General features: G+C 42.1%; 2 protein-coding genes, 1 long non-coding RNA gene and 1 pseudogene across 6 annotated transcripts in view; 2 read left to right on the plus strand and 2 right to left on the minus strand.

Moving 5' to 3' along the window:
- ADPRM (ADP-ribose/CDP-alcohol diphosphatase, manganese-dependent) overlaps positions 1-2,772 on the plus strand; it is a 13,613-nt gene extending 10,841 nt beyond the window's left edge. The window contains exon 4 of the mRNA XM_011973179.1: positions 2,369-2,772. Within this exon, the coding sequence (XP_011828569.1) occupies positions 2,369-2,679 (311 nt within the window). The 3' untranslated portion in view covers positions 2,680-2,772. The remainder of the gene's footprint in view (positions 1-2,368) is intronic.
- Positions 2,773-3,837: 1,065 nt separating this feature from the next.
- On the minus strand, positions 3,838-24,034 carry TMEM220 (transmembrane protein 220). Of its 4 annotated transcripts, XM_011973175.1 has the most exons (7): positions 23,529-24,034; positions 22,765-22,794; positions 19,640-19,700; positions 18,037-18,160; positions 15,344-15,403; positions 4,659-4,801; positions 3,838-3,911 (listed from the first exon to the last, which is right to left on the minus strand). In XM_011973175.1, the coding sequence occupies exons 1-7, from the start codon at positions 23,781-23,783 to the stop codon at positions 3,892-3,894; spliced, it is 693 nt and encodes a 230-aa protein (XP_011828565.1). In that variant the 5' UTR covers positions 23,784-24,034; the 3' UTR covers positions 3,838-3,891. The 4 variants fall into 4 exon arrangements, with proteins under 4 accessions (XP_011828565.1, XP_011828566.1, XP_011828567.1 ...); XM_011973176.1 differs by lacking the exons at positions 3,838-3,911; positions 4,659-4,801 and adding an exon at positions 6,603-6,769; XM_011973177.1 differs by lacking the exons at positions 3,838-3,911; positions 4,659-4,801; positions 22,765-22,794 and adding an exon at positions 6,603-6,769.
- LOC105534446 lies at positions 6,890-7,588 on the minus strand (annotated as a pseudogene).
- LOC105534445 overlaps positions 23,526-25,785 on the plus strand; it is a 104,157-nt gene continuing 101,897 nt past the window's right edge. The window contains exon 1 of the long non-coding RNA XR_001005275.1: positions 23,526-23,652. This is a non-coding gene — a long non-coding RNA (uncharacterized LOC105534445). The remainder of the gene's footprint in view (positions 23,653-25,785) is intronic.

Raw genomic sequence — 25,785 nt, forward strand, 5'->3', positions numbered from 1 at the left:
AAACCCCTTCGAAAATGATAGGCTATTCAGATAGTTGATTATATAAAACTATATTTCTATCTGTAAAGGTAGTTTTTACTTATTAATCTTCCACTGATGTGGTAAAAACACATAGAAGGAGCAGAAGTGTTTCTGCTACCACTCGAATACCAAATGTCATTCAAGGGTTGGACGAGGTGAGTGCCCTTGGGTTGCTGGAATGATGTGACACCTTTGGGTTCTATAATAACTGGTCTCAGAAACTAGGATACTTCTTGACTTGTGTCTGCTTTTAAGTTTTCCACTGTCAGCCTGTTCTGGAGCTGAAAGGAAGCTAGAGATCATATAGCAAGCCTTTGAACTGTAAAGATAAGGAAACTGAAGCCCAATGAGACTGAATTGCATAGCAGAATCATGGAGCTGCTGACAGCACTGAGACTAGAATCCATGCTTTATGTCTCCATCCCCTTTCCCATGTGATCCTGTGTTCTTCCCTTTTCTTTTTACTCATGGCGGTACACCTATCTAGCTTAGCAGTCTCTTAAATTTCTTCTACCATTTGATGTAAGCCTAGAAACTGGAAAGGCAAACTTTTAAAAACGGAATGATTGAAGTTTTCTTTAGTAAAATTTAAAAGTTAAAGTGTAATAGACATTTTCTTTTGCTTTTTAACTTTCATGGTGGCTACTCCGAGGTCACCCTACTTTTTGAATTTTGGCCATGCAGTTGGAAGGATAGAATTGCCATTAGCTGAGATAGGAGACACGGCAGGATGAGGGGTGTGAGTGGAGAGGGCAGGGGTTCAGGTTTGGAAATAGAAGTTTCAGATGCCCACCAGACATCAGTGGAGATGTTGAGTGGGCAGTTTAGACATTAGTAGTCTGAAATTCAGAATAGAGATTTGGGCTAGATAATAAATGTGGAAGTTGAAAGAGTACAGATGACATTTAAGGCATATAAATCACTAAGAGATCACCAATGCATTAGGTATAAATAGAGAAGTCCGAGGACCAAGCATTTAGGTACTCCTTGTAAGACGTTGGGGAAATGAGGGGCAACTGGCAAAGGAGACTGGAAATTAGTGGCCATCGAAGTTGGGGAAAAACTAGAAAGACACCACTAGGGGAAACAGTGGGGTCCTGGAATCCAAGTGTTTCAGGGAGATGGGACAACTAATTGTGTCAAATGCTGCAGGGACTTGATAGATGAGTCAGTATGGCTTTGAGGTGCTGGAAAGCTGCACGCGCCTTTGGATGCTTAGCCCTTAGGTGGTAATCAGCGCGTGTATGCACTTTAAAAAAAAAAGCAACTTGTATTACAGATGATAAATAGAAACATGTTTAAATTTTAGAATAAAAGCGAACAATAGAAAAAAGTGATTTAATGGGAAGGTGCAACGTGAGCTGTACTTCAGAGTGAGAACCGTGGCTTGATCATAGATGTGTCGCTGTTAGAAATTCCAACTTCTTCTCACTCTGCTTCCACATATCTCCTGTGGACGCCAGTATAAATCTTCCCTGTTTTAACTGTTTTTCATCTGTAAAGTGGGTATGGTTACCTTGATCTCATGGGTGTTTGAAGTCTCACAAATCAGTTCTGAGACATTGTTTATGTCAGTGACACATAATCCATGGCCCATCCCGAAACTGTTTATTTATTTATTTATATTTACATTTTTTGAGACGGAGTCTCCCTTTGTCACCCAGGCTGAAGTGTGGTAGTGTGATCTTGGCTCACTGCAACCTCCGCCTGCTGGGTTCAAGCAATTCTTCTGCCTCAGCCTCCCGAGTAGCTGGGACTACAGGGACCCACCACCATGCCCGGCTGATTTTTATATTTTTAGTAGAAACAGGTTTCACCATGTTGTCCAGGCTGATCTTGAACTCCTGACCTCAGGTGATCCAGCTGCCTTGGCCTCCCAAAGTGTTGGGATTACAGGCGTGAGCCACCACACCCGGCCTGCTCTTTAATTATTTAGTGTTACATCATTCTATGTATATAACATTCATATTTAAGGAAATCAATGGGATTGGATTCCAGCACAGCACCTGCCCAATTTCGGGCTGCCTTTGCAGACTGCCCTGCATAGGACACCCTCGATCTTCCTCAGTGTTTGGGCAGCTTGAGACCACGTAGGCCTCAGAGATTCAGGGTTTTGCCTCTGCAGCAGCCTGTCGCACCTCATGTGAACCGTCTCACCCTTCTGTGCTCCAGAGACGTGGCTGTAGATGGCCTAGTTTTCTCATGTGTATGAATTCTCTCTGGTCTCAGTTTATTTGCATAATGAGATAGCAGTTTTTTTTCTTTTTCTGAGTATTAACTTTCAGCCATTTATTTTTATAGAAGAGATATTTCTTGGCTCATAACTCTTCTTTTCTTTAACTAACAGGCCATCTTCCCATTTACCCAGACGCCTCTGACAGTGTGTGCCTGGCCTGGAACTACAGAGATGCCCTGGCAGTCATTTGGTCTCATGAGTGCGTGGTGTGTTTCTTTGCTGGTCACACCCATGATGGTGGCTACTCTGAGGATCCTTTTGGTGTATATCACATCAGCCTAGAAGGAGTTATTGAAACAGCTCCAGACAGCCAAGCTTTTGGCACCGTTCATGTGTATCCTGACAAAATGACGTTGAAAGGGAGAGGCAGAGTTCCAGACAGAATTATGAATTACAAGAAAGAAAGAGCCGTCCATTGTTAGTCTAATTTATTTTGTTTAACTTGATAGAAAATGAGCTTTGTGTTTGTCCCTCCTAAACAAAAAAATAAAAATTCTCTGTCTCATTGTTTAGTATTCAGCTTGCATAACAAAATATAGTTTCAGTGTGTGTTGGTTGATAAAATACTCAGAAATGTTATTTTGGCTCATGTATCCATTGTAAGTTAGAAACAAACCAGGGAGGAGACTGAGGCAGGGGCGAATAGTCTTTGTAAGGGGTATATAGTCCTCCTGAGGGATTTTATTTGGCCTTACCTGATTTTTTTTTTAACTTTTTACAAGGAGAACGTATTCACATGTATTAACTATGTAACTTCAAGTTCACTATATAAGCTCAGGTAAGCTTTTTCTATTCACCCCGCTGTGTAAACGAGCTTTGCAGAATTTTTGTTCAGAATACGTATACTTGGATTTTTATAGGCTTGTAGTCCCATTTTGTAAACAAAATTGCCAAGAGTTGTTTCATGGGTAAGTGTGTGGCGCTCCCATCCCTGTAAGAAGGGCCTCCAGAAAAGTCATGTAGTCCTCTTGGGATTCATAAGACCAAGTGGCAGTGCAGCCATGTGCCAGCCAGCTTGGTCTGTTTGGGCCACCAACCACTGCTGTGTGAAGCTACAGCAGGTAAATGAATTTACACTGACTCCCTTTAAACACTAATGGGACATGTTTAACACCATTTTCATATATGCTAAGGCTTATGTGCAGAAACACTAGATGGCAAATGGGGACTATTCAGATGTAGAGAAAGTTTGATTCAGGGCCTAAACAACTATAAGAAATAAGCATGCCTGTTGAATACATGGGCACTATAGCGATATAAAGGAGTATTAGCTTTCTATGGCTGCTGTAACAAATTCCCACAGACCTGGTGGCTTAAATCAACACATGTTCTCTTGCAGTTCTGGAGGTCAGAAGTCTGAAGTCATTTCCACTTGGCTGAAACCAAGGCGTTGGCAGGGCCGTGCTCCCTGAGGAGGGTCTAGGAGGAATCCTCTCCAGCCTCCAGAGCTGTACTTCTTGCATTCTGTGGATCATGGCCCCTTCTTCTATCTTCAAAGCCAGCAGCGTAGCATCTTCAGATCTTTCTTTACTGTCGTATCATATTCTCTGCTGTCCATAGTCAGATCTACTTCAGCCTTTGTCTTGCAAGGACACTTATGGTAACATTTAGGGCCCATCCAGGTAAACCTCATCTCAGGATGGCTTAATCACAGCTGCAAAATTTATTTTGTGCTATAAGGTTTGTGCTATAAGATAACATAGGTTCCAGGGATTAGGACATGGATCTCTTTGAGGGCCATTGTTCAGCTGACCACATAGGTGACTATAATGTACTCTTGCACTCATAGACCTTACCATGAATTGGACATCCGTCATTCAAATGTGTGAAATTTGCTGTTACACAAAGAAAGGACTGAGGGAACATGGAAGATGAATTTAATTTTGTTTGAAGGGATTGGGGATGACATACAAAATGAAGAAAAATGGCTTGAATAAGTGGGGAAGAGTATATCAAGTAGAATAGCAAAAGCAGAGGCATCGAAGGATATGCCAAAGTTAGACATGGCCAGTCATGCTGTGACGATTCACCAAAAAGGTGCCGGGCTGGGGGCAGGGGGATATGGCAAGAAATACGGCTGAAAAGGGCAGGCTGGGGCTGTATTATGGAGAGCCTTGAATGATGAGCCAAGAGTTAGAATTTAACTTGCCAGATAGTGTGGAGCCCTTAAAGCTTTCTGAGCTGGGGAAATACATGATTAGATTTGTGTGAAATAGAGAACAATGGAAGAAAAATGTGAAGGTGAGAAAGATTTTAATAATAAAAGCTGGGCATGGTGGCTCACGCCTATAATCCCAGCACTTTGGGAGGCCGAGGTGGGTGGATCATTTGAGGTCAGGAGTTCCAGACCAGCCTGGCCAACATGGTGAAACCCCATCTCTACTAAAAACACAAAAATTACCTGGGCATGGTGGCAGGTGCCTGTAGTCCCAGCTACTTGGGAGGCTGAGGCAGGAGAATCGCTTGAACCCAGGAGGTGGAGACTGCAGTGAGCTGAGATCGCGCCACTGCACTCCAGGCCGGGGGGACAGAGCAAGACTCCATCTCAAAAAAAAAGATTTTAATAGAAATATTAAATTTAATTATACTGAAATTCAATTTCATTAATAAAGACTTCAGGCCGGGCGCGGTGGCTCACGCCTGTAATCCCAGCACTTTGGGAGGCCGAGACGGGCAGATCACGAGGTCAGGAGATTGAGACCATCCTGGCTAACACGGTGAAACCCCGTCTCTACTAAAAAATACAAAAAACTAGCCGGGGCGAGGTGGTGGGTGCCTGTAGTCCCAGCTACTCGGGAGGCTGAGGCAGGAGAATGGCGTAAACCCGGGAGGCGGAGCTGGCAGTGAGCTGAGATCCGGCCACTGCGCCCCAGCCTGGGTGACAGAGTGAGACACTGTTTCAAAAAAAAAAAAAAAAAAAGTTGCCATCCAGATGCTTAAATATAGGACTGTCCAACAGATATGCAATGTAGGCCACGTAAATAAAAGTGAACAGAAACAGATAAAATCAATTTAACAGTATATTTAACCCAATATAGCCAAAATATTGTTTCAACATGTAATCAATACAAAAAATATTTTACATTCTTTTGCTACCCATGTTTTTAAAATCCAGTGTATTTTACATTTAAAGCCCCACTCATTTGGACAATAAAATTTCACTGAAAATACTTTTATCTGTATTTAGGTATCATAAAATTTGCAATTGGAAAGTTAGATTCAAATACCCAAGTTGTTCTAAACACGGTAAGTTTTCTAATCATCAAGTACCCATTTTAAAATGAAAATGGAAATGAAAAAAACAAAACCTCTCCTCCCTAGGGTTACTTTGGACATCCATTTGTAAAGAATGTGTATAGATTTTGACCTTATTTCTCATTTAGAAGGTACTTATATTCCCTATTTCCTTCCTGATTGGTCCCTAATTCCTTTATTCTATCTAGCTTCCCTTTCTTTCCAAGACATGCCTGCTCATTTGGTTCATCTAGAGTTCTCCTTGAGTTCACTGCACTGTGCCAGATCTGGATAAGATTAGTTTAGGGCTGGGCTAGGCATGGTGGCTCACACCTGTAATCCCAGCACTTTGGGAGGCCGAGGTGGACAGATTGCTTGAACTCAGGAGTTCAAGACCAGCCTGGGCAACATGGCGAAACCCTGTCTCTACGAAGAATTAAAAAAAAATTAGCCAGGCGTGGTGGTGCACACTTGTAGTCCTAGCTCCTTGGGAGGCTGAGGTAGGAGATCACCTGAGCCCCTGGAGGTCCAGACTGCAGTAAGCCACGATCATGCCACAGCACTCCAGCCTGGGCGACAGAGTGAGACTGTCTTTAAAAAAAAAAAAAAAAAAAAAAAAAAGATTGGGGTATAGCCCTCTCTTGAACCTCTATTTCAGTATATTACCCAATCCCTGCTCCCCTCTATTTTAATCATGGACAGCCCTCCGTAATCTTTCCGAATACTTTATATCTTCGGAGTGTTCTTACATTATCTAGATTGGTCCTTGCTACTGTATAAGTAAGTAGATGTGGCATTAATCCTATGTTATAAAGAACTATCCACCAGGAGGTTTATGTATTTGCCCAAATTACATAGTTACAAAGTTGAGTTAGAACTCGTATTTTTACACTTCTATTCTCTAGCCTTTTCCACTACATTATGACACAAGACCCTGCAGAAAGTCTTCCGAAAATATCAGACTGTCTCTGACTTGTCCCATCCAATCTTATATCAAATTATACGCATCCTTAAAAAGTTATTTGGAGTTTTAAAAAACTATTAGCCCAAATTACCTGAAATAAACTCCTGGCTTGTTCCTCTAATGTTCATAAAAAATTGATTGAAAATATTCATTTTAAAAACAAAGTTCTTGAATTTATTTAAATTACTGTCTTGCAATGAGTTGGCCAGGAGGACCGCATTTCCTTGTTAATATATATGTAGACCCATGAAATAAATGGGAAAAGTGTGATTACAATGGCAATAGCCAACTGAATTCTTCCACCAACTGGAGTCCTATAAAGACACAAAAATTATTATAAATAAAAGTCCAATAAAAATTATGGATTGCTTTGGAAACAAGTATAAAGACTGAATTGATAAAACACATAATTACACTTTAGTATGTTCTCAGGTGTTTTATTGAAATATAACTCATTGATTTATAGAAATTAATTATATATATGCTAAATATAAATCCTTGTTTATGTGTGTTACAAATACTCTATCCCACTTGCTGTCTTTTGAGGAAGTCAGTGATTAATTTGACAGTGTTAAAGTTGGTCTTTTCCTAATGATTTTTGTGTTCTGTTTAAGAATTTCCCTCACCAAAGTCTTGAAGGTATTATATTCTCTAGAAGTTTTATTGTTTTTTAATCACATATTTATTAAAGACATTTATAGTTTGTTAAAAAATACTGCCCTGATATACACAAAATTTTCTTGATAATGGTAATTAAAAATTACCCTCACCCCACCATGTCCACACCAATATTCAATTTAGATTGGTTAAATCTTGAAGTGTAATCCAGTAAGACTGAAGACCAAACACTTCAGGTCCTGGGCAAGATAATAAAATACTCGTAAGCCCTCCAGATCCTTGGATTGATTGACATCAATAAGGGAACCAATTTTTGATGTTGTGAAAGAAAGGTGTTCATCTCCAATAATGATTTCAAGCTCCTGCCAGCCCAGCTGGTTGGGAGGAGGCCATAACGCATCATCATCTTTGATAATTTCCCTGTCATAAATTATACTCTTCAGTTCCTCCATCACGCTTTTATGTACATAAGCCTCTCTTCTGATCATGACATCATTCTTACAATTGCTGCTGTTGGCTTATCTTAATTTCCCGTCTGGTCAGAACTCAAACTCCAGAAACTCGTGGCTGAACTTGCCCTTGTGCGCCACGTAGTAATGTAGATAAAAGTCACTCTGGATGGCTTGCAAAAGACAACCGAGACCGAACTTCTAAGAGAAAGCCGCACCTCCGCGGTCTGTACCCGACACTCTGTTTTGCTTTTTTATAATAGATCTGTGATCCCCTTGGAATTGATTTTTATGAAAGTTGTGAAGTAGGGGTTGTTTCACTTTTTTCCAAACGGATATTGAATTTATCCAAGCCTATTTATTGAAAAGACTGCCTTCTTAGATACCGTGAAGTATCATCTTTGTCATAAGTCTAAACTCTACATATGTATAGATCCGTTTCTAAATTCTACTGTTCTATCATTTTATTTATTCATCCTTTTGTCATTATATGTTTAGCCCTCCAATTATTTAGGTCTTCTTCAATTTCTCCCATAATGTGTTATAGTTTTATGTGTAGAGATTTTGCATATCTCTGCTAGACTTATTCCTAGGGAGTTGATTTTTTGAATGTTTTTATAAATGTTAACTTTTTGTTTTATCACTTTCTGTTACTTGCTGAAAGAAATGCAGTTAATTCTTGTATCCTGATCCAGTGATCATATAAAACTCACTTATTCTAGTGATTTCTTAGATTCTTTTTTATTTTCTACACACGTATTCATCTCACCTACAAATCGTGAAAATTTTATTTCTTCTTGTCCAATCCTCGGGCATTTTATTTCTTTCTCTTGCCTTATTTTACTGGCTGGGACAATAGCTAGCATGGCATTGAGTACAAGTGGCCATATGGCCAACCTCATCTCATTCCTGATCTCAGAGGGAAAGTTTTCAACTGTTCACCATTAAGTCTCAGGCTTCAGTGGATCTCTTCTATCAGGCTAAGTTCCCTCCTACGCCCATTTTCTGAGAGCTTTTAGCATGAATGGATGCTGAATTTTATGAAATGCTATTTCTGTATGAATCTACAAGATAGTTTATTTTCTTCTTTCATTCCATTAATGTGGTGGAAAACATTGGTTGGTTTTTTAAAATGTGAAACTAACTTTGCATTCCTAGAATAAACCCAACTTGGTGGTTGGGTTATATATTGCAGGATATTATTTGCTAATATGTTGTTTAGTTTTCCATCTGTGCTCATGTAATTTCACTTTTTTGTCATGTTCTTGTCAAGTTTAGGTTACCTGTCCTCATAAAATTAGTTGGAAAGTGTTTCTTCTTTTTCTGTTCTCTGGAAGTATTTATTGAAAGTTGGTATTATTTTTTTCCTTAAATATTAGGTAGACTTCTCCAGTTATGCCATCTAGGTCTAGAGTTTTCCTTTAGGAAAAATTTAAATTATGAACTCTATTTTTTTTTTTTTTTTTGAGATGGAGTTTCATTCTTGTCGCCCAGGCTGGAGTGCAATGGCGCGATGTTGGCTCACTGCAACCTCCACCTCCTGGGTTCAAGCGATTCTCCTGCTTCAGGCTCCTGAGTAGCTAGGATTACAGGCGCCTGCCACCACGCCCAACTCATTTTTTGTATTTTTAGTAGAGATAGGGTTTCACCATGTTAGCCAGGATGGTCTCAAACTCCTGACCTCAGGTGATCAGCCCACCTCAGCCTCCCAAAGTGCTGGGATTACAGGCGTGAGCCACCGCACCCAGCCCTATGAACTCAATTTCTTTAATAGTTATGGGACTGTTCTGAGTATTTCTTCTTGTGTAAATGTTGGTAAACTGTATTTTTTCAAGAAATTTGTCTGTATTTTCAAATTTATTGGTGTAAAGTTCTTCATAATATCCACTTATGATTTTTACAATATTTATTAGATATATAGTAGTATTCTCTTTTTTATTCCTGATATTTGTTATTTTTATTTCCTCACGCTCTTTTTTCCTTTTTGTCTTGTCAAGGCTTATCAATGTTATAAATCATTTTAGAGAATCAATATTTGACCTTGTTAATTCTCTATTTTTATGTTGATTTTCTTATTTCACTGACTTCTGCTTTTATGTTTATTTTCTTCTTGTTTCTTTGGGGTTTAACTTGCTGTTCTTTTCCTAACTTCTTGAAATGAAAAATTCCTAACTTGCTGGAAGCTTAAAAAAAAACGTACTTACGGCTATATGTTTCCCTCTAAGCAAGATTTTTAGCTGCATCTCACACATTTTGATACGTAGTATTTACCTTATTCAGTTCAAAATATTTTCTAATTTCTGTTGTGATTTCTTCTTTGACCCAAGTGTTATTTGAAAGTGTATTTCCTAACTTCCAAATATACAGGAATTGCCTAATTATCTTTTTGTTAATGATTTTTAGTTTAATTGCACTGTGGTCAAATAACATACTCTGTAGGATTTCAGTCCTTTGAAATTTGTTGGTACTTATTTCTTTTTGTAAAATACTGAATGTGCACTTGAAAAGAATGTGTATCCTGCCATTCTTGGTTTATTGTGTGGTTAAAATCTTTTATATCGTTATTTTTCTTTTTTGTGTTTGTTTGTTAGTAACTGAGAGAAGTGTGTTAGTCTCCCAAGATGATTGTGGCTTTTTCCATTTTTCCTCTTAGTTCTGTCATTTTTTGTTGTATTTATTTGGTGGCTATGTTATTAGGTCCATAGAAATTTAGCACTGTTATGTCTTCTTGATGAACTGAACCTTTTGTCATTGAAAAGTGTCTTCCTTCGGCATCTTAAATCTACTTTCTAACAAGTGGTGTTGAGATAACCAGATAGCCACATAGAAAAATATAAAATTAGACCTGTTCTTCATACTATTACACCAGGATAAATTCTAAACAGATCAAATATTTAAATGTATAAATGAAACCATGCAGGTATTAGAAGAAAACTTAGGTAAGTTACTTTACAACCCTAGAGAGAGAAGGTTTTCCTAACTATGACTCCAAATCCAGAAGCAATAAGGAAAAGGACCGATAAATATAATTACATGAAAAAAACAACAACAAAAGACTTTTTCATGGCAAAATATACTTTGCATAAGCAAAGTTAAAGGAAAATAACACACTGCAAAGAAATATTTTCAGCTTACATCACAGATAGAGCTTCTAAAAATAGAGAAGACCAGCAACCTTAGAATCAGGTTAAACCTACGTTGCTCAGAGATATACCAAGATTTTTACAGAAAAAGAAATATAAATGGCTCTTAATCATATGAAAATGTGTTCACTTTTGCTCTTAATAAGAGAAATGCAAGGTAAAACTACCCCTTTCTCAACTATCCAATTAGCAAAAATTCAAGATTTTGATAACGTACTCTGTTGGCAAGGCTGTGGGGAAACAGACACTGTTAGCCATGGCTGGTGGGGATGCAAAATGGAAGAGCCATCTGGAGGGGAATTTGGGAGTACATAGAAATATTAACTATGCAATTACACTTTGACCCAGCACCTCTCACTTCCAGGAATTCATCTCAAAGACACACTGGTAAAAATATGTTAGATATATGCATATGGCTATTAATTGCAGCACTATTTTTCATAGCAAAAGCCTGGGTACTATCTAAATAGTAGAGGACTGGTTGATTAAGCTATGGAGCCATCAGCAGAGTAAGAAAAGTTTTTCTATACTATAGAATGATCTCCAGGATGTAGGAACTGGTAAAGCAAGTGGAATACAACTGTGTACAATACACTGCCAGTTACCTAAGATAAGCAGGAATACAACGAAGTCACACATGTACTCCACTGAGAAATCGTGGAAGGATAAACTATAAAACTGAAAAAAGTTTCCCCCATAGGGAAAGGGAAGACATAGGGTCAGGGGGATGGAAAAGCTAGATTTCTTTTAATATATCTTATTTTATAGATTTGACTTTTGAGCCACATAGATATTTTACATAATTATAAAATAATATCCATATATTTTCAATACAATTAGCCCTAGAAATAAATGAACCTAACTGTGTATTCACTTGGTGGCATTAGCATACAAAACAACTACACCCAGTAATTTGAGTATACATTCCTTTAGTAGGTTATACCTTAATAACAAAAACAAAGAAAAGAACCTGTTTTTGGTAGTCATATTATTATTTTGAGTTTGCGTTTGTATTGTAGAAATCAAATGGGTGATTATATTGAGGTCACTGAGACTAGAGGTTTTGCCATGATTAAAAGGAAATACAGATATAAAATATCCAATAAGGTTAATGAGAACTGGTATTTCTGAATTTTAGTAGTTAGGATAAACTCATATTTTAAGTGTATATGTGTACATGTGTATATATATCTATGTATGCATATACATTTTTGACATATATATAAATTCATAAACATTGCAAACACTGTTGATTCCAGGTCTGTGGCCCAAAACATGATCCTGGGTATAACATGCGCCTGGAATATCTTGTCATACCAGAAAGCAAGGAAGCTATCAAACGTTTACTAGGGTCATGTCAGAATTCAGGAGCAAACCTGAATAAGTGCCACTGGTCAAAAATGGGACAGTCTGAGCATCAATAAAGACAATAACTGTCATGGACTGAAACACATCACATATGTTTAAATCAGCCGGGCGCGGTGGCTCATGCCTGTAATCCCAGAACTTTGGGAGACCAAGGTGGGCAGATCGCCTGAGGTCAGGAGTTCGAGATCAGGCTGGCCAACATGATGAAACCCCGTCTCTACTAAAAATACAAAAATTAGCTGGGCATGGTGGTGCATGCCTGTAATCCCAGCCACTCGGGAGGCTGAGGCAGGAGAATCGCTTGAACTCAGGAAGCAGCGGTTGCAGTGAGTCGAGATCGTGCCACTGCACTCCAGCCTGGGTGACAGAGGGAGACTCTGTCTCAAAAAAAAAAAAAAAAAAAAAAAGAAAAGAAAAAGAAAAATATGTTTACATTCATAACTTTTTAATGGTACTAAACAAAGAAATAAAGCAACAAAACTCACTGGTCACCTTTGGAGGATGCCCAGGTAAGAAACAATACATTTTAAAAACTGGTAACTAGGCCGGGCATGGTGGCTCATACTTGTAAATCCCAGCACTTCAGGAGGCTGAGGTGGGTGGATCACCTGAGGTCAGGAGTTCGATACCAGCCTGGCCAACATTGCCAAATCCTGCCTCTGCTAAAAATACAAAAATTAGCCAGGCATGGCGGCACACACCTGTAGTCCCAGCTACTCGGGAGGCTGAGGCAGGAGAATCGCTTGAACCCGGGAGGTGGAGTTTGCAGTTGCAGTGAGCCAAGATCTTGCCACTGCACTCCAGCCTGGGCGATAGAATGAGACTTTGTCTCAAATAAAAAGAAAACTGGTAACTAAGGGAGAGAATCAGCTGCTTTTCATTTCACTTTCTTCTGATGATCTGTACTCTAGCATGGCCAAAGGATAAATAAGTGGACATTTTTCTTTATGGAAGTTTTCCAGCTAATAAACAACTAGTGATATATTATCATTAGAGTATCACAGTTTTGCAACCAAAATGAGCTAATGGATTTAGGCAATACTCATCAAAGACTATTAACATCACAGATAAGCAGCTAGGTGTTAGGTATATTATGATGGGAGTACATAACGCCATTACTTAACATGAAGTAGTGAATACTTAACATGAAGTAGTCAATAATACCAGAATCTGGTCAAGCCTCTAGATCTAACCACCAATTTATAGGAAACATACGGTGCAGAAGGACAGACATTTAAAACTCACAATACCGAAGTTATTTCTTCATTTTTTGTATGATCATGGTAGAGTGGTTAGTTTTTAAGTGCTTATCTTTTAGAGATACATTCTGACATACAAAGGAAACAATGTGATGTCTGGGATTTATTTCAAAATACTTTAGCAAGCCAGGCACAGTGGCTCACACCTGTAATCCCAGCATTTTGGGAGGCTGAGGCAGGCGGATCACTTGAGGTCAGGAGTTCAAGACCAGCCTGGCCAACATGGTGAAACCCCGTCTCTACTTAAAACACAAAAATCAGCTGGGTGTGGTGGCATGTACCTGTAATCCCAGCTACTTGGGAGGCTCAGGCAGGAGAATCACTTGAACCTGGGAGGCAGAGGTAGCAGTGAGCCGAGATTGCGCCACTGCACTCCAGTCTGGGCAACAGAGCGAGACCGTCTTAAAAAAAAAGAAAAAAAAAAAGTTTGGCAGTGTGGCGTGGATAAGGTTTAGATAAAACAAGATTGGATGTACCAATAATCATTGAAGCTGGGTGATGAGTGCATCTGATTCACTATATTAGTCTCTCTGCTTTTATATATGTTTGAAAATTCCCAGTAAAAAGTTAAAATGAAAAAAATTAAAAATATTCACAAAAAGTTGTTTTTCGCCAATAATTGCCTTAAATTCTACTTTGTTGTTAAAATTGCAATACTGTATTTCATTTGGCTGGTGTTTGTAATTTTTTTCATCTTTTGACTTTAAATCTTTTTATATCAGTATAGTTAAGGGTTTTCTTTTGTAAGCAGCGTAGAGCTGGGTCTTCCTTTTTTTTTTTTTTTTTTTTTTTTTGAGATGGAATCGCGCAGACTGGAGTGCAATAGTGCTATCTCAGCTCACTGCAACCTCCGAGTCCCGGGTTCAAGCGATTCTCTTGCCTCAGCCTCCCGAGTAGCTGGGATTATAGGTGACTGCTACCACACCTGGCTAATTTTTTGTATTTTTAGTAGAGACGGGGTTTCGCCATGTTGGCCAGGCTGGTCTCGAACTCCTGACCTCAGGTGATCTGCCCGCCTCAGCCTCCCAAAGTGCTGAGATTACAGGTGTGAGCCACCTTGCCCGGCCTAGAGTTGGGTTTTTAATCTTTTTATACACTTTGAAATTCTTTGACTCTTAACTGAAATCTTTACCTTTACATTTAATGTAATTTCTGATATCTTTGCATTTAAATCTGTATCTTAACACACACTTCCTATTTGTCCCATTGTTTCTGTTTCCCCTTCCCCTTCTCCTGCCTTCTGTACTCATTTTAATGCTCAGTGGTTACCCTAACAATTACAACATGAATCCTTGACTTATCAAAATCTAATATAAATGGATACTTTTACCTCATCTCACACAATTAAAGGACCTTAGAAGGCTTAAACTCCATTTACTCTTTTCCAGCTTTTATGCCACTGTTGTCGTGTATTTCTATCCTGTATATGTTTAATTAGTTAATATTCATTGATATGTACACATGCATTTATATTGTCTTTGCTCTTCATTCTTTCCAGAATCTTTAAGTTTCCTCCTGAGATCATTTTCCTTCACCCTGAAGAACACCCTAGACTGACAACTGCCCATGACTACACTGGGCCTTGTAGAAAACTACGGTTTTTGTGGACAAGAGTGACCATGACACTTTAAATCAACTACTATTAACTTCTATTAAGAAAAGAGAAGATTTCTTTCAAAAGATTCCTGTTTTTACTTGTATGGCAGTATTTTCACTTACTACCTGATTTTATCAGCCTTGAAAATATGATTCCTTTTTTTTTTTTCCTTTGAGACACAGTCTTGCTCTGTCACCCAGGCTGGAGTACAGTGGCGTGATTAAGGCTCACTGCAACTTCTGTCTCCCGGGTTCAAGTGATTCTCCTGCCTCAGCCTCCTGAGTAGCTGGGACTACAGGCGCCCGCCACCACGCCGGGCTAATTTTTTATATTTTAGTAGAGACGGTGTTTCACCACGTTGGTCAGGATGGTCTCGATCTCCTGACCTCATCATTTGTCCACTTCGGCCTCCCAAAGTGAAGATGTGATTTTAACTAATGAGTTGAATACTTACTTTGAGGAACTGCGGCACAGGATAATCCATGCTGTAATAATCACCAGACCACACAGCTCCCTATAAAAGGGCGTACATTTCAGATTTTGGAAGTGGCTACAAGTGAGATGGATATCATCACATTCTCTCCAGGACCACCTGATAGCGCATTCTGATCAAATGACTCTCCCTCAAGATCTATGGCATTGATGGAATATTTTCAAGTCTGACCATGATTCATACATTACTTTTTTTAGATAATTTAAAGCCTTGTATGAAAATACGTTTCACCTTTTTTTTTTTTTTTTTTTTTTTTGAGACGGAGTCTCGCTCTGTCGCCCAGGCTGGAGTGCAGTGCCCGGATCTCAGCTCACTGCAAGCTCCGCCTCCCGGGTCTACGCCATTCTCCTGCCTCAGCCTCCCGAGTAGTTGGGACTACAGGCGCTCGCCACCTCGCTCGGCTAGCTTTTTGTATTTTTTAGTAGAGACGGGGTTTCACCATGTTAGCCAGGCTGGTCTCGATCTCCTGACCTCGTGATCCGCCCGTCTCGGCCTCCCAAAGTGCTGGGATTACAGGCTTGAGCCACCGCGCCCGGCAATACATTTCATCTTAAAAGGCAGATATGAGATCCCTGACTGTGCCCTGATTTATAAGTGGATCCCCCCAAAAAGGAAATGAATATTTTAAAAAATCCACAGATATATCACTTTTTTCAGGTCGCTGGAAGAAACAGTGCAACTAAGAAAATCCAGATTTGATCAGTCAATACTTTTACATTTTTTTTTTTTCTGAGCCGGAGTCTCGCTCTGTTGCCCAGGCTGGAGTGCAGTGGCGCAATCTCCGCTCACTGCAAGCTCTGCCTCGCGGGTTCACGCCATTCTCCTGCCTCAGCCTCCTGAATAGCTGGGACTCCAGGCCCCTGCCACCAGGCCCAGCTAATTTTTTGTATTTTTAGTAGAGACGGGGTTTCACTGTGTTAGCCAGGATGGTCTCGATCTCCTGACCTCGTGATCCACCAGCCTCGGCCTCCCAAAGTGCTGGGATTACAGGCGTGAGCCACCGCACCCGGCCAATACTTTTACATTTTTAAAGAGGCTTCAGTGTGAGGCAGAATGAGCCCAAACCAATATGTAATCTGTGTATATACTACAAGAGATCGGGTCACTTCTTAGGGGAGAGGAATGATTTGTAGTACAAATCAGACTAATAATTTGGGGGTGGGTATATGCTTCTATATATATGTATTAGACACACATATCTTTTATATAGAATAAAAAACAATCACTTCAGCCATAGTACACTAGAAGCCCCACCCTGAGTTCACTATAACCCATGGGCTTCATGCTGGAAGTGATTTAACCCATTTGGTCTACATTCTCATCTACAGACCCAACCTATAGATTGGCCCTCCAGTGTTCTGAAGATTGGGGGTTATAACAAAGAAGCACCTTTTCAGTGATGTTTAACTTACATGTCTATGAATTTTGTTGTTGGCAGATGTCAGCAGGAGTAGAAAAGAAAGGAAAGGCTCTATTAATAAGTCCTCGGAGACAAGGGTGGGAGGAAGCAAAGGAAGAAGTGATAACACAGGAGCAAGTGGTCATGACAAGGAAATGATACAAGACATACCAGGGCAAGCCTAACAGGTTGACTTAAAGGTTTGATCTCTAGGCTGGGCACGGTGGCTCATGCCTGTAATCCCAGCACTTTGGGAGGCCAAGGAGGGTGGATCATGAGGTCAGAAGTTCAAGATCAGCCTGACCAACATGATGAAACCCTGTATCTACTAAAGATACAAAAATTAGGCCGGGCGCGGTGGCTCAAGCCTGTAATCCCAGTACTTTGGGAGGCCGAGACGGGTGGATCATGAGGTCAGGAGATCGAAACCATCCTGGCTAACACGGTGAAACCCCGTCTCTACTAAAAAATACAAAAAAAACTAGCCGGGTGAGGTGGCAGGCGCCTGTAGTCCCAGCTACTCGGGAGGCTGAGGCAGGAGAATGGCGTGGACCCAGGAGGTGGAGCTTGCAGTGAGCTGAGATCCGGCCACTGCATTCCAGCCTAGGAGACAGAGCGAGACTCTGTCTCAAAAAACAAAAAACAAAAAACAAAAAACAAAAAACAAAAAAAAACAAAAATTAGCTGGCCGTGGTGGCACACACCTGTAATCCCAGCTACTCAGGAGGCTGAGGCAGAAGAATAGCTTGAACCTGGGAGACAGAGGTTGCAGTGAGCAGAGATCATGCCACTGTACTCCAGCCTGGGCGACAGAGCAAGTCTCCGTTTCGAGAAAAAAAATTACTGACCTCTGAGATGGCTGATCATACTTGTAGATAAGATTCTGCCTTAAACCAGAACTGAATCAGAGGCTGACAGAGTTCTCACCATATTAGATCGGACTGAGTATTACTGTATAATACCCTTGCTAGTTACAAGGGGACCAAAGTCCAATGGCCTGACAGTAATATAATATAATATGTAATGACTGCCAGTAGCAGTGATAATGAAGTCTGATAGATGGGGCTGGGTTTGAATCCTGGCTCCATTATTTCCTCAGTTTCATCAGCTTATAAAGAAGATAATATCTTCCCTGCTCCGCAGGGTACATTGGGGCAATTGAGTTACCATTGTGCTCAGATGGGGTGTTGCAAACAAGATCCCTCAGTTCCAGCCCACAGTTCTATCCCTCCACAGGGCAAACATCACCGCTCACCTGCCTTCTTCCTCATGTAAGATGTTCTGTTGTGTATGACGCAAGAGGTAGTACGCCAAGCCAACAGCCCACACCATACAAAAGAGTATGTGTATTGCAGAGATACTTTTCCAAATAACATTACCTAAAAATAGACATCCTGATGTTGTTAATCGTGGAACCACAGCCCACAGAAAAAATATGATCTTTTTGTATGTTTTGCCATAGTCTGCTTTCAGAAAAGACATTCAGACCCCCTCACCCCCATTGCTCTTTTTTTTTTCTAGGACAACACAGAGGTCATAGCACTAATTATAAACTTCAGTGGCCATTTCTCGTGTGGGTTGCTCAGCAGCTCCCCTTCCTAAGACGATTACCCTTATTTTCTTTGGGGATCCACCATGTCCACACTCCCAGTCCATGTTTCCCAGCAAACTGGACTTTGGCTAGGTCAATCAATGCATGTTATCTCCTCAGCCACGGTGATTTGGATCAGCACAAACGGACAAGCAATCAGAGCCAGCAACGGCATTCTGAGACTTTGGTAGAGTGAAGACACACAGTCCATATTCCACTGGACGTGGTATCGTGAAGATGTGAACAGGGGCTGCAGGGCCACTGTGTGGAGCCCAAGAGTGAAATCAGCATGACAGACGGTGGAACTGAGAGGTGGAGAGAAGTTAAAAGTTCCGAGGCCACCAGCCTAAAGCCAGCACCACCCCTCACCTTTTTCAGTAAACTGGACCAATGCCTTTTCTTCTCAGCTCATAGCACATTTGAGTTCTTTTTCTAGCTTGTATCTAAAGAGGCCCTAACTGATCTACCTTAAAGATGCAGATGGAATTCTAGCTCCGTACATCTCCATACAGGGAGCCCAGGCATCTAGGGAATTAGAATTTTCCCCACCAAGGTGAGACTCATTAGTCTTTATTCTAAGGCCCCTGAGAACATTTGAGTCCCACTAGGAGAAACGATTTAAAAGAAAGTGAAGAAGAATCTGTCCTGTCACTTTGGTAAAACAGAAGACGCTGTTTTATAGCAGATTCATACATTACTTTTTTCAGATAATTTAAAGCCTTGTATGAAAATACATTTTATCTTAAAAGGCAGATATGAGATCCCTGAGTATGCCCTAATTTATAAGTGGATCCCCCAAAATGAAATGAATATTTTTAAAAATCCACAGATATATCACTTTCCTCAGGTCACTGGAAGAAACAGTGCAACTAAGAAAATCCAGATTTGATCAGTCAATACTTTTACATTTTTTTTTTTTTCCTGAGACGGAGTCTTGCTCTGTCGCCCAGGCTGGAGTGCAGTGGTGCGATCTCGGCTCACTGCAAGCTCCGCCTCCCGGGTTTACGCCATTCTCCTGCCTCAGCCTCACTAGTAGCTGGGACTACAGGCACCCGCTACCAATTTTTTGTATTTTTAGTAGAAAATGTCCTTCTGACGTTTTCCTGAAGATGGGTAAGGATGATTAGAATTAGCCCCTCTTATTATCAGAAACGAGAAGAAAGGTCTAGAGAGCCCCGTTTTACTTTTGGGAGTTGGGCAGATAGACCCTCGTTATTATGAGGAAATCCGATTTGCTGTCTCTCCATTTAGAATGCAAGGCTTATACCTGTGACTTGAGGGTTAAGTCCAACAAGCAGGGTCAGTACTGCAGGGATTGTGTACACCACCTGTTAGCAAAAAAGGGAGGAAATTACGTGAGTGAAGATATATGCCCAATATATGAGATGTTCAGAGATATGTAGGAAGTAAAGAAAGATGAGATCAGTGGCTGTTGTTCTCCATGATTTGCCTCTAGTTTCAATGGAGATTGACAAAGTGGTAGACTCTGCTTTTGTGGCACTTATCATGCCTGCCTGCAATTTTATCTACCTTCCTCCTAGACTATAGGCTATTCGAGAAGCTCATTTACCTTTGAGTTCTGACACTGAGCATAGGGTTTGGGTCTTAAGACACACTGACTTTCCAGTCTCTCTCTCCCAAGCAACCTTCATGCCCAAATGGCCTTTCCCCACTTGCATAAAAGAAAATGTTCTTTGAAAAGTAGGGCAGGAGCAGCCACGATGCTAGATGGCCCTGCTGGTTTGGACCCAATGGACCATCCACGCCAGTGCTGCATCTCTTTGAGACCACAGAAAATTTTCTAATAATGCATTCACAATCAACTGTGCCCAGTAATAAGGTCAGGGTCTTCATTTTGGAAACTGCTAGTAAGTTGTTTGGAAATGAGAAGTCTGGCCCTAAGGAGGCCCTATTCCTAAGCCTCATTCAGAGCAAGCAGGCTCTAGCCAAACTTACTATTGGTGTGCATGTGTTGTTGGCGGGGAGCAAATAGGATGGGTGGGTTTCTAGGAAGGATGGGGACTTTCTGAGCAATGTAGCCGTTTAATTACATCAATTTCTGTGCTTATGTCAGAAGAAGACGTTAAGGCAGGTGCCAGGGGTCCATGCGGGAGGCAGTGGAGGGCTGAACTGTGAATGAGGGAGGATGTCTATGGGCACGTGGGGTCTATTCTTCCTATTATATCATCTGAGCATGAGTGAAAGGTAAAATGTGCAGGTACTATGTAGATAAGCAATTAGACCTATATTGTTTAATTATTTTATTTATTTATTTTTTTGAGATGGAGTTTCGCTCTTGTTGCCCGGGCTGGAGTGCAATGGCGCGATCTCGGCTCATGGCAACCTCTGCCTCCCGGGTTCAAGCAATTCTCCTGCCTCAGCCTCTCAAGTAGCCTGGATTACAGGCATGCGCCACCACCCCCGCCTAATTTTATATTTTTTTAAGTAGAGTCGGGGTTTCTCCATGTTGGTCAGGCTGGTCTCAAACTCCCGACCTCAGGTGATCCATCCACCTCAGCCTACCAAAGTGCTGGGATTACAGGCATGAGCCACCGTGCCCGGCCTAATTAATTTTTTAGAGATGAGAGTCTCGCTATGTTGCACAGGCTGGCCTCGAGTCCTGGGCTCGAGCGATCCTCCTGCCTCAGCCTCCTGAGTAACTGGGACTACAGGTGCATGCCACCATGCCCGGCTCAAATTTATTTTGTGTTTCAAGGGGCTCTCCAAGGCAGTGGTAAGGAACAGAGGGATGTTAAAGATGACTGAGATTCTAAACAAGGACGACTCAGAGAATGATTCTGCTGATAACAGAAATGGGTGAGTCAGGAGGAGTAGATTTTGGAGGGAAAGATGCTAGGTAGGTCCTTGGGCATGTCTGAGGAGCAGTGTGACATGCAGGTGAATATACTCAGCAGTCTTTTGGAAATTCACCATGCAGCTGGATGCCTGAGACTTGTCTTCAGGGAAATAATATTTGGAATTCAAGACATGGACCAGGGTGCCAAAGCAAAGGCAGTTTGATTTGATTCAGAGGCATAGTGATCTGGATAGTAAATATCAGAATGTGGTTTTACTGCACTAAAAAGACAAAACCTAGATAGAATTTTGTGTTATAATTCCAAATACCATCATCCTTGTTGCTCCTCTGTCAGTATTATTCTAACGTCTAAGAATCATCCCCTTGGTGATACTGTACAGTCTTGTGTATCTATATTGAGAGAAACTGGGCAAAATTCAGATATTTTAGAAGATAAAAGATAGAACCGGGCACGGTGGCTCATGCCTGTAATCCCAGCACTTTGGGAAGCTGAGGCAGGTGGATCACCTGAGGTTGAGAGTTCAAGACCAGCCTGATCACCATGGAGAAACCCCGTCTCTACTAAAAATACAAAATTAGCCGGGCATGGTGGCAGGTGCCCGTAATCCCAGTTACTCAGGAGGCTGAGGCAGGAGAATTGCTTGAACCGGGAGGTGGAGGTTGTGGTGAGCCGAGATTGCGCCATTGCACTCCAGCCTGGGCAACAAGAGCGAAACTCCATCTCAAAAAACAAACAAACAAACAAAAGACATTTAGAAGATGTGTGGGACAATGTCCCCCTCCTCCAAATGGTTCAAATCAGAGCATTGCTTATATGAAGACTGTAGGTTTTACAGGATTTAATACTTTTTTTTTTTTTTTTTTTTTTTTGAGATGGAGTCTCACTCTGTCGCCCAGGCTGGAGTACAGTGGCACGATCTCAGCACACCGCAACCTCTGCCTCCTGGGTTCAAGCGATTCTCCTGCTTCAGCCTCCCAAGTAGCTGGGGACTACAGGAGCATGCCACCACGCCCGGCTAATTTTTGTATTTTTTGGTGGAGATGGGGTTTCACCACGTTGCCCAGGCTGGTCTCGAACTCCTGATCTCAAGTGATCCACCCGCCTTGGCCTCCCAGAGTGCTGAGATTACAAGCGTGAGCCACCTTGCCCAGCCAGGAGTTAATACTTTCTAGAAATGTTAAGTCACTGAATTAGCAGAACCACAGAACTTAAGCCTGCTATTTCCCAGTCAAAGGTTTGCATTGAGTGTCTGGCTAGAAACCGAAAGGAATGGTTCAACTGGTCTTGAGAGGCCTACTCTAGGTCCTCAAGAAAGTGTCCTCAGTTGGGCCATCTAACCAAAGGGAATACTGCAGAAAGACCTGTTTCCAGAAAGTTCGAAATTCACGCACAGATCACATTAGAACTCTGATCCTGTCTACTACTATTTTAGGAAAAAGAGCTTACCAAGGGTTTGATTTTTAAGTTTCTAAGAAAATTAAGCAGGGAGGAGGGGTAAAGACAAAACCGTGTGTTTTGTGCCATTCCCCAATTCTTCCAAACGGAGGAAATCCTGGAAGCGGCTCATACTCACCACCCACAGCTCTGCATCTGGATCATTTACCTGGAACGTCAGAATACAGAAGTGTCAGCAGACATCCTGTGCTGTTCCATTCCTTTTAAATTCATTTGTTAAGTACTTTTTAAAATTAATGTGTTAAGTGCCAGACACTGCAATAGGCGTCGAGGATACAAAATCTGAACAGGATATAATCCAGCAGATGAGGGTGGGTGAAGGTATTTGTGACTGACACAACAGATGTTTTTCACAGGCATCCATACATTTTTGAAAAGCCTTCACAGGGGCTCTGGAGAGGACTCACCAAACCCAGAATGGGTATTTTAAGGGCCCTCCACCCCTACCCCCCACCAGTCTCAAGAAATGAGGGAAATTACTATGAAGGGGGTCCCCAAGCCGACTAGAAAGTTTAATGATGCTATAAAGGGTTTTGTTCTGCTTCATCTCCTAGGCCCTGAGATGTGTCCAGTGTCGTCCGCGGGCTGGACGTTAAGGCAGGGGCCAGGGCCGCTTCTGCTGAAGTCCCCTGGGAAGTTCCACGCGCGGAATCAGCCCCTTCCAGGGTGTGAGCCCGGCTGTAGGACTCGCTTCCATGAACACATCCACGTCTCTTAGACGGGGGAGAAAGTGGGGGCTTCCTTAGCAGAAACCCCAAGTGCCGTCCTCCCCATGAACTGTGCGCCCCTGCGACTCTGCGGGCTAGTCAGTTACACGACCCGCCACGCCAGGGGGCGGAGCTGGGAGCCGGGCGGGTCCCCCTCCCACCGCGGCCGCCTGACCTGCACGAAGGCCGCCATTGCGAAGAAGGCGGCCATGAGCCCGTTGCAAGCCCGCCACAGGGAAGGCGCCATGGCTCGGGGAGCGCGGCGGCGCGGGGCGGCGACTCCTGCCTGGTACGGACCGGCTCCCTCCTTCCGCGGAGGGACCGAGACCCCGCCCCGGTTTCGGTCCCCTGGGGACACTGCCTTGGCAGTCGCTCGGCGCCGGGGGCGGGGAGGGAAGGGCGTGGCTGGAGCCAGTACTCGGCGTCCCATTCAGCCCGCCCCGAACGCCGCGGGGTGGAGGCGGCGCCGTCACCGTTTCGCGGATGGGAAAGCGAGTCCCCTCCAGAGCACAGGGCTCGGTGGTGGACAGAACTCGAATTTGAACCCAAGTAGGTTCAACTCCAAAGCCTGTTTTCACTAAAGCTACCTTCCTCATATTAAAAAAAAAAAAAAGAAGAAGAAGAAGGAAAAAAGGAAGGCAGGCAGGCGGGAGGGAGGGGAGAGAGGTAGAAAAAGAAAGAAAGAAAGAAAGAAGGAAAGAAAGGGCCGGGCGCAGTGACCCACGCGAAAGAAAGAAAGGGTCGGGCGCAGTGGCTCACACCTGTAATCCCAGCACTGTGGGAGGCCGAGGTGGGCGGATCACCTGAGGTCAGGAGTTCGAGACCAGCCTGGCCAACATGGTGAAACCCCGTTTCTACTAAAAATACAAAAAAAATTAGTCGGGCGTGGTGGCGGGAGCCTGTAATCCCAGCTACTCAGGAGGCTGAGGCGGGAGAATTGCTTGAACCCGGGAGGCGGAGGTTGCAGTTAGCCCAGATTGTGTGCCACCGCACTCTAGCCTGGGCGACAGAGTGAGACTCCTCAAAAAAAAAAAAAAAAAAAAAAAAAAAAAAAAAATTTTTAAAAAAAAAAAAAAAAAAAAAAAAAAAAAGGTTTTTACAAAAATAAGAAAGAGAAAGAAAAAGAGGGCTGTGTGTGTGTGTGTGTGTGTGTGTGTGTGTGTGTGTGTGTTCTGTTTAGTATTTATGCATTTCCTTCCAAAGCTCAGGAACTTTCAAATCCCTGTAAGCGTTATGGTAATTTCTAGAGTGACGACAGTTATATTAACATCTTATACGGCTCACAGCTTTTCCGCAGACAAGCTCATTTATCTTCATGGGCTTTTATTATAAAAGATATTTACATATTATACATATTTACAATTCTCTCCCGCCACCAAAACCAACAACATTTCCAAAATTGCTCATGAATTTCTTATGAACCAAAGACACTGAAATATTCACTGTTCTCCCCTAGTCTGTCTTGTCTTTTTCTGTTTTGTAATTCGCCCTTCTACTTAGTTCCTCCCCGGTCTCATTTACACATCCATAGGCCTCATTTCTGCTGTTTTAAAGTCTTTATCGCTTCAAATCAGGAGCTTCTGTGCCTGTCCGCCTTTCCTTTGAGCTAAATCTCCTCAAACTGTCTAGTTTTTTTTTTTTTTTTCTTTCCCTCTGAATTTCATTCTTTTCACGAAACACTTATTTCAGGAATGTTGTCTGCTCTGTGCCTGGTGCTGGGACCATGAAGGTCAGGTGCTGGGACCAGGCAGGGAGCCTGGTGGCTGGCGGGGAGTGGGCACCCGTGTTTGCAGAGGTGGGGTGGGGACAGCGGGGACCAGCACTGGGTGGAGTACCACCACTAAATCAGCCCTGGGATTGGAAACAAACCAAGACTACTCTCACTGTCCTTTTCCTTACGTAAAAGAAAAAAATGAAAGCTGCATTCCCCCTGCACCCCCAATTCGTATGCTAAAGGCCCTAACCCCCAATGCCTCAAAATGGGACTGTATTTGGAGACAGGGACTTGATAGAGATGATTAAGTTAAAATGAGGTTATTAGGGTGGGCCCTAATCCAATATAACTAGTGTCCTGATATGAAGAGGGGACAGTTACAGGGGGAAGACCACATGGGCACACAGGGAGAAAATGGCTGGCTGCAAGCCAAGGGGAGAGGCCTCATGAGAAACCAACCCTACCGACATCCTGAATTTGGACTTCCAGCTCCAGAACTGTAAGAAAATAAATTTCTGTTGTTTAAGCCACCTAGTCTATGGTGCTTTTTGGGGCAGTCCTAGCAAATTAATACAGGGAATGATTATAATATCCACAGGGAAACAATGGCATGGAAGTGCTTTTCAGCTCTTGAATGCCATACAACCACCATGAAGTTGTACAGTTTTCACTGTTGTCTGGGACTTTCTTTTTCTTTTTCTTTATTCTTTTTTTTTTT

Source organism: Mandrillus leucophaeus, unplaced genomic scaffold, assembly GCF_000951045.1.
Source record: "Mandrillus leucophaeus isolate KB7577 unplaced genomic scaffold, Mleu.le_1.0 Scaffold135, whole genome shotgun sequence".
Lineage (NCBI taxonomy): Eukaryota > Metazoa > Chordata > Mammalia > Primates > Cercopithecidae > Mandrillus > Mandrillus leucophaeus.

Bases quoted from the DNA above. Each gene is read 5' to 3' on its own strand.
- TMEM220 (XM_011973175.1), bottom strand. From the start codon at position 23,783: ATGGGACGCCGAGTACTGGCTCCAGCCACGCCCTTCCCTCCCCGCCCC. The intron at 19,701-22,764 runs GTGAGTATGAGC...TTTTGCTAACAG, and splicing joins CAGATGCAGAGCTGTGGGTG to GTGGTGTACACAATCCCTGC. The intron at 3,912-4,658 runs GTAATTTTTGTG...TAAATTTTGCAG, and splicing joins GCACCTGCCACCATGCCCAG to CTGTGATTAAGCCATCCTGA.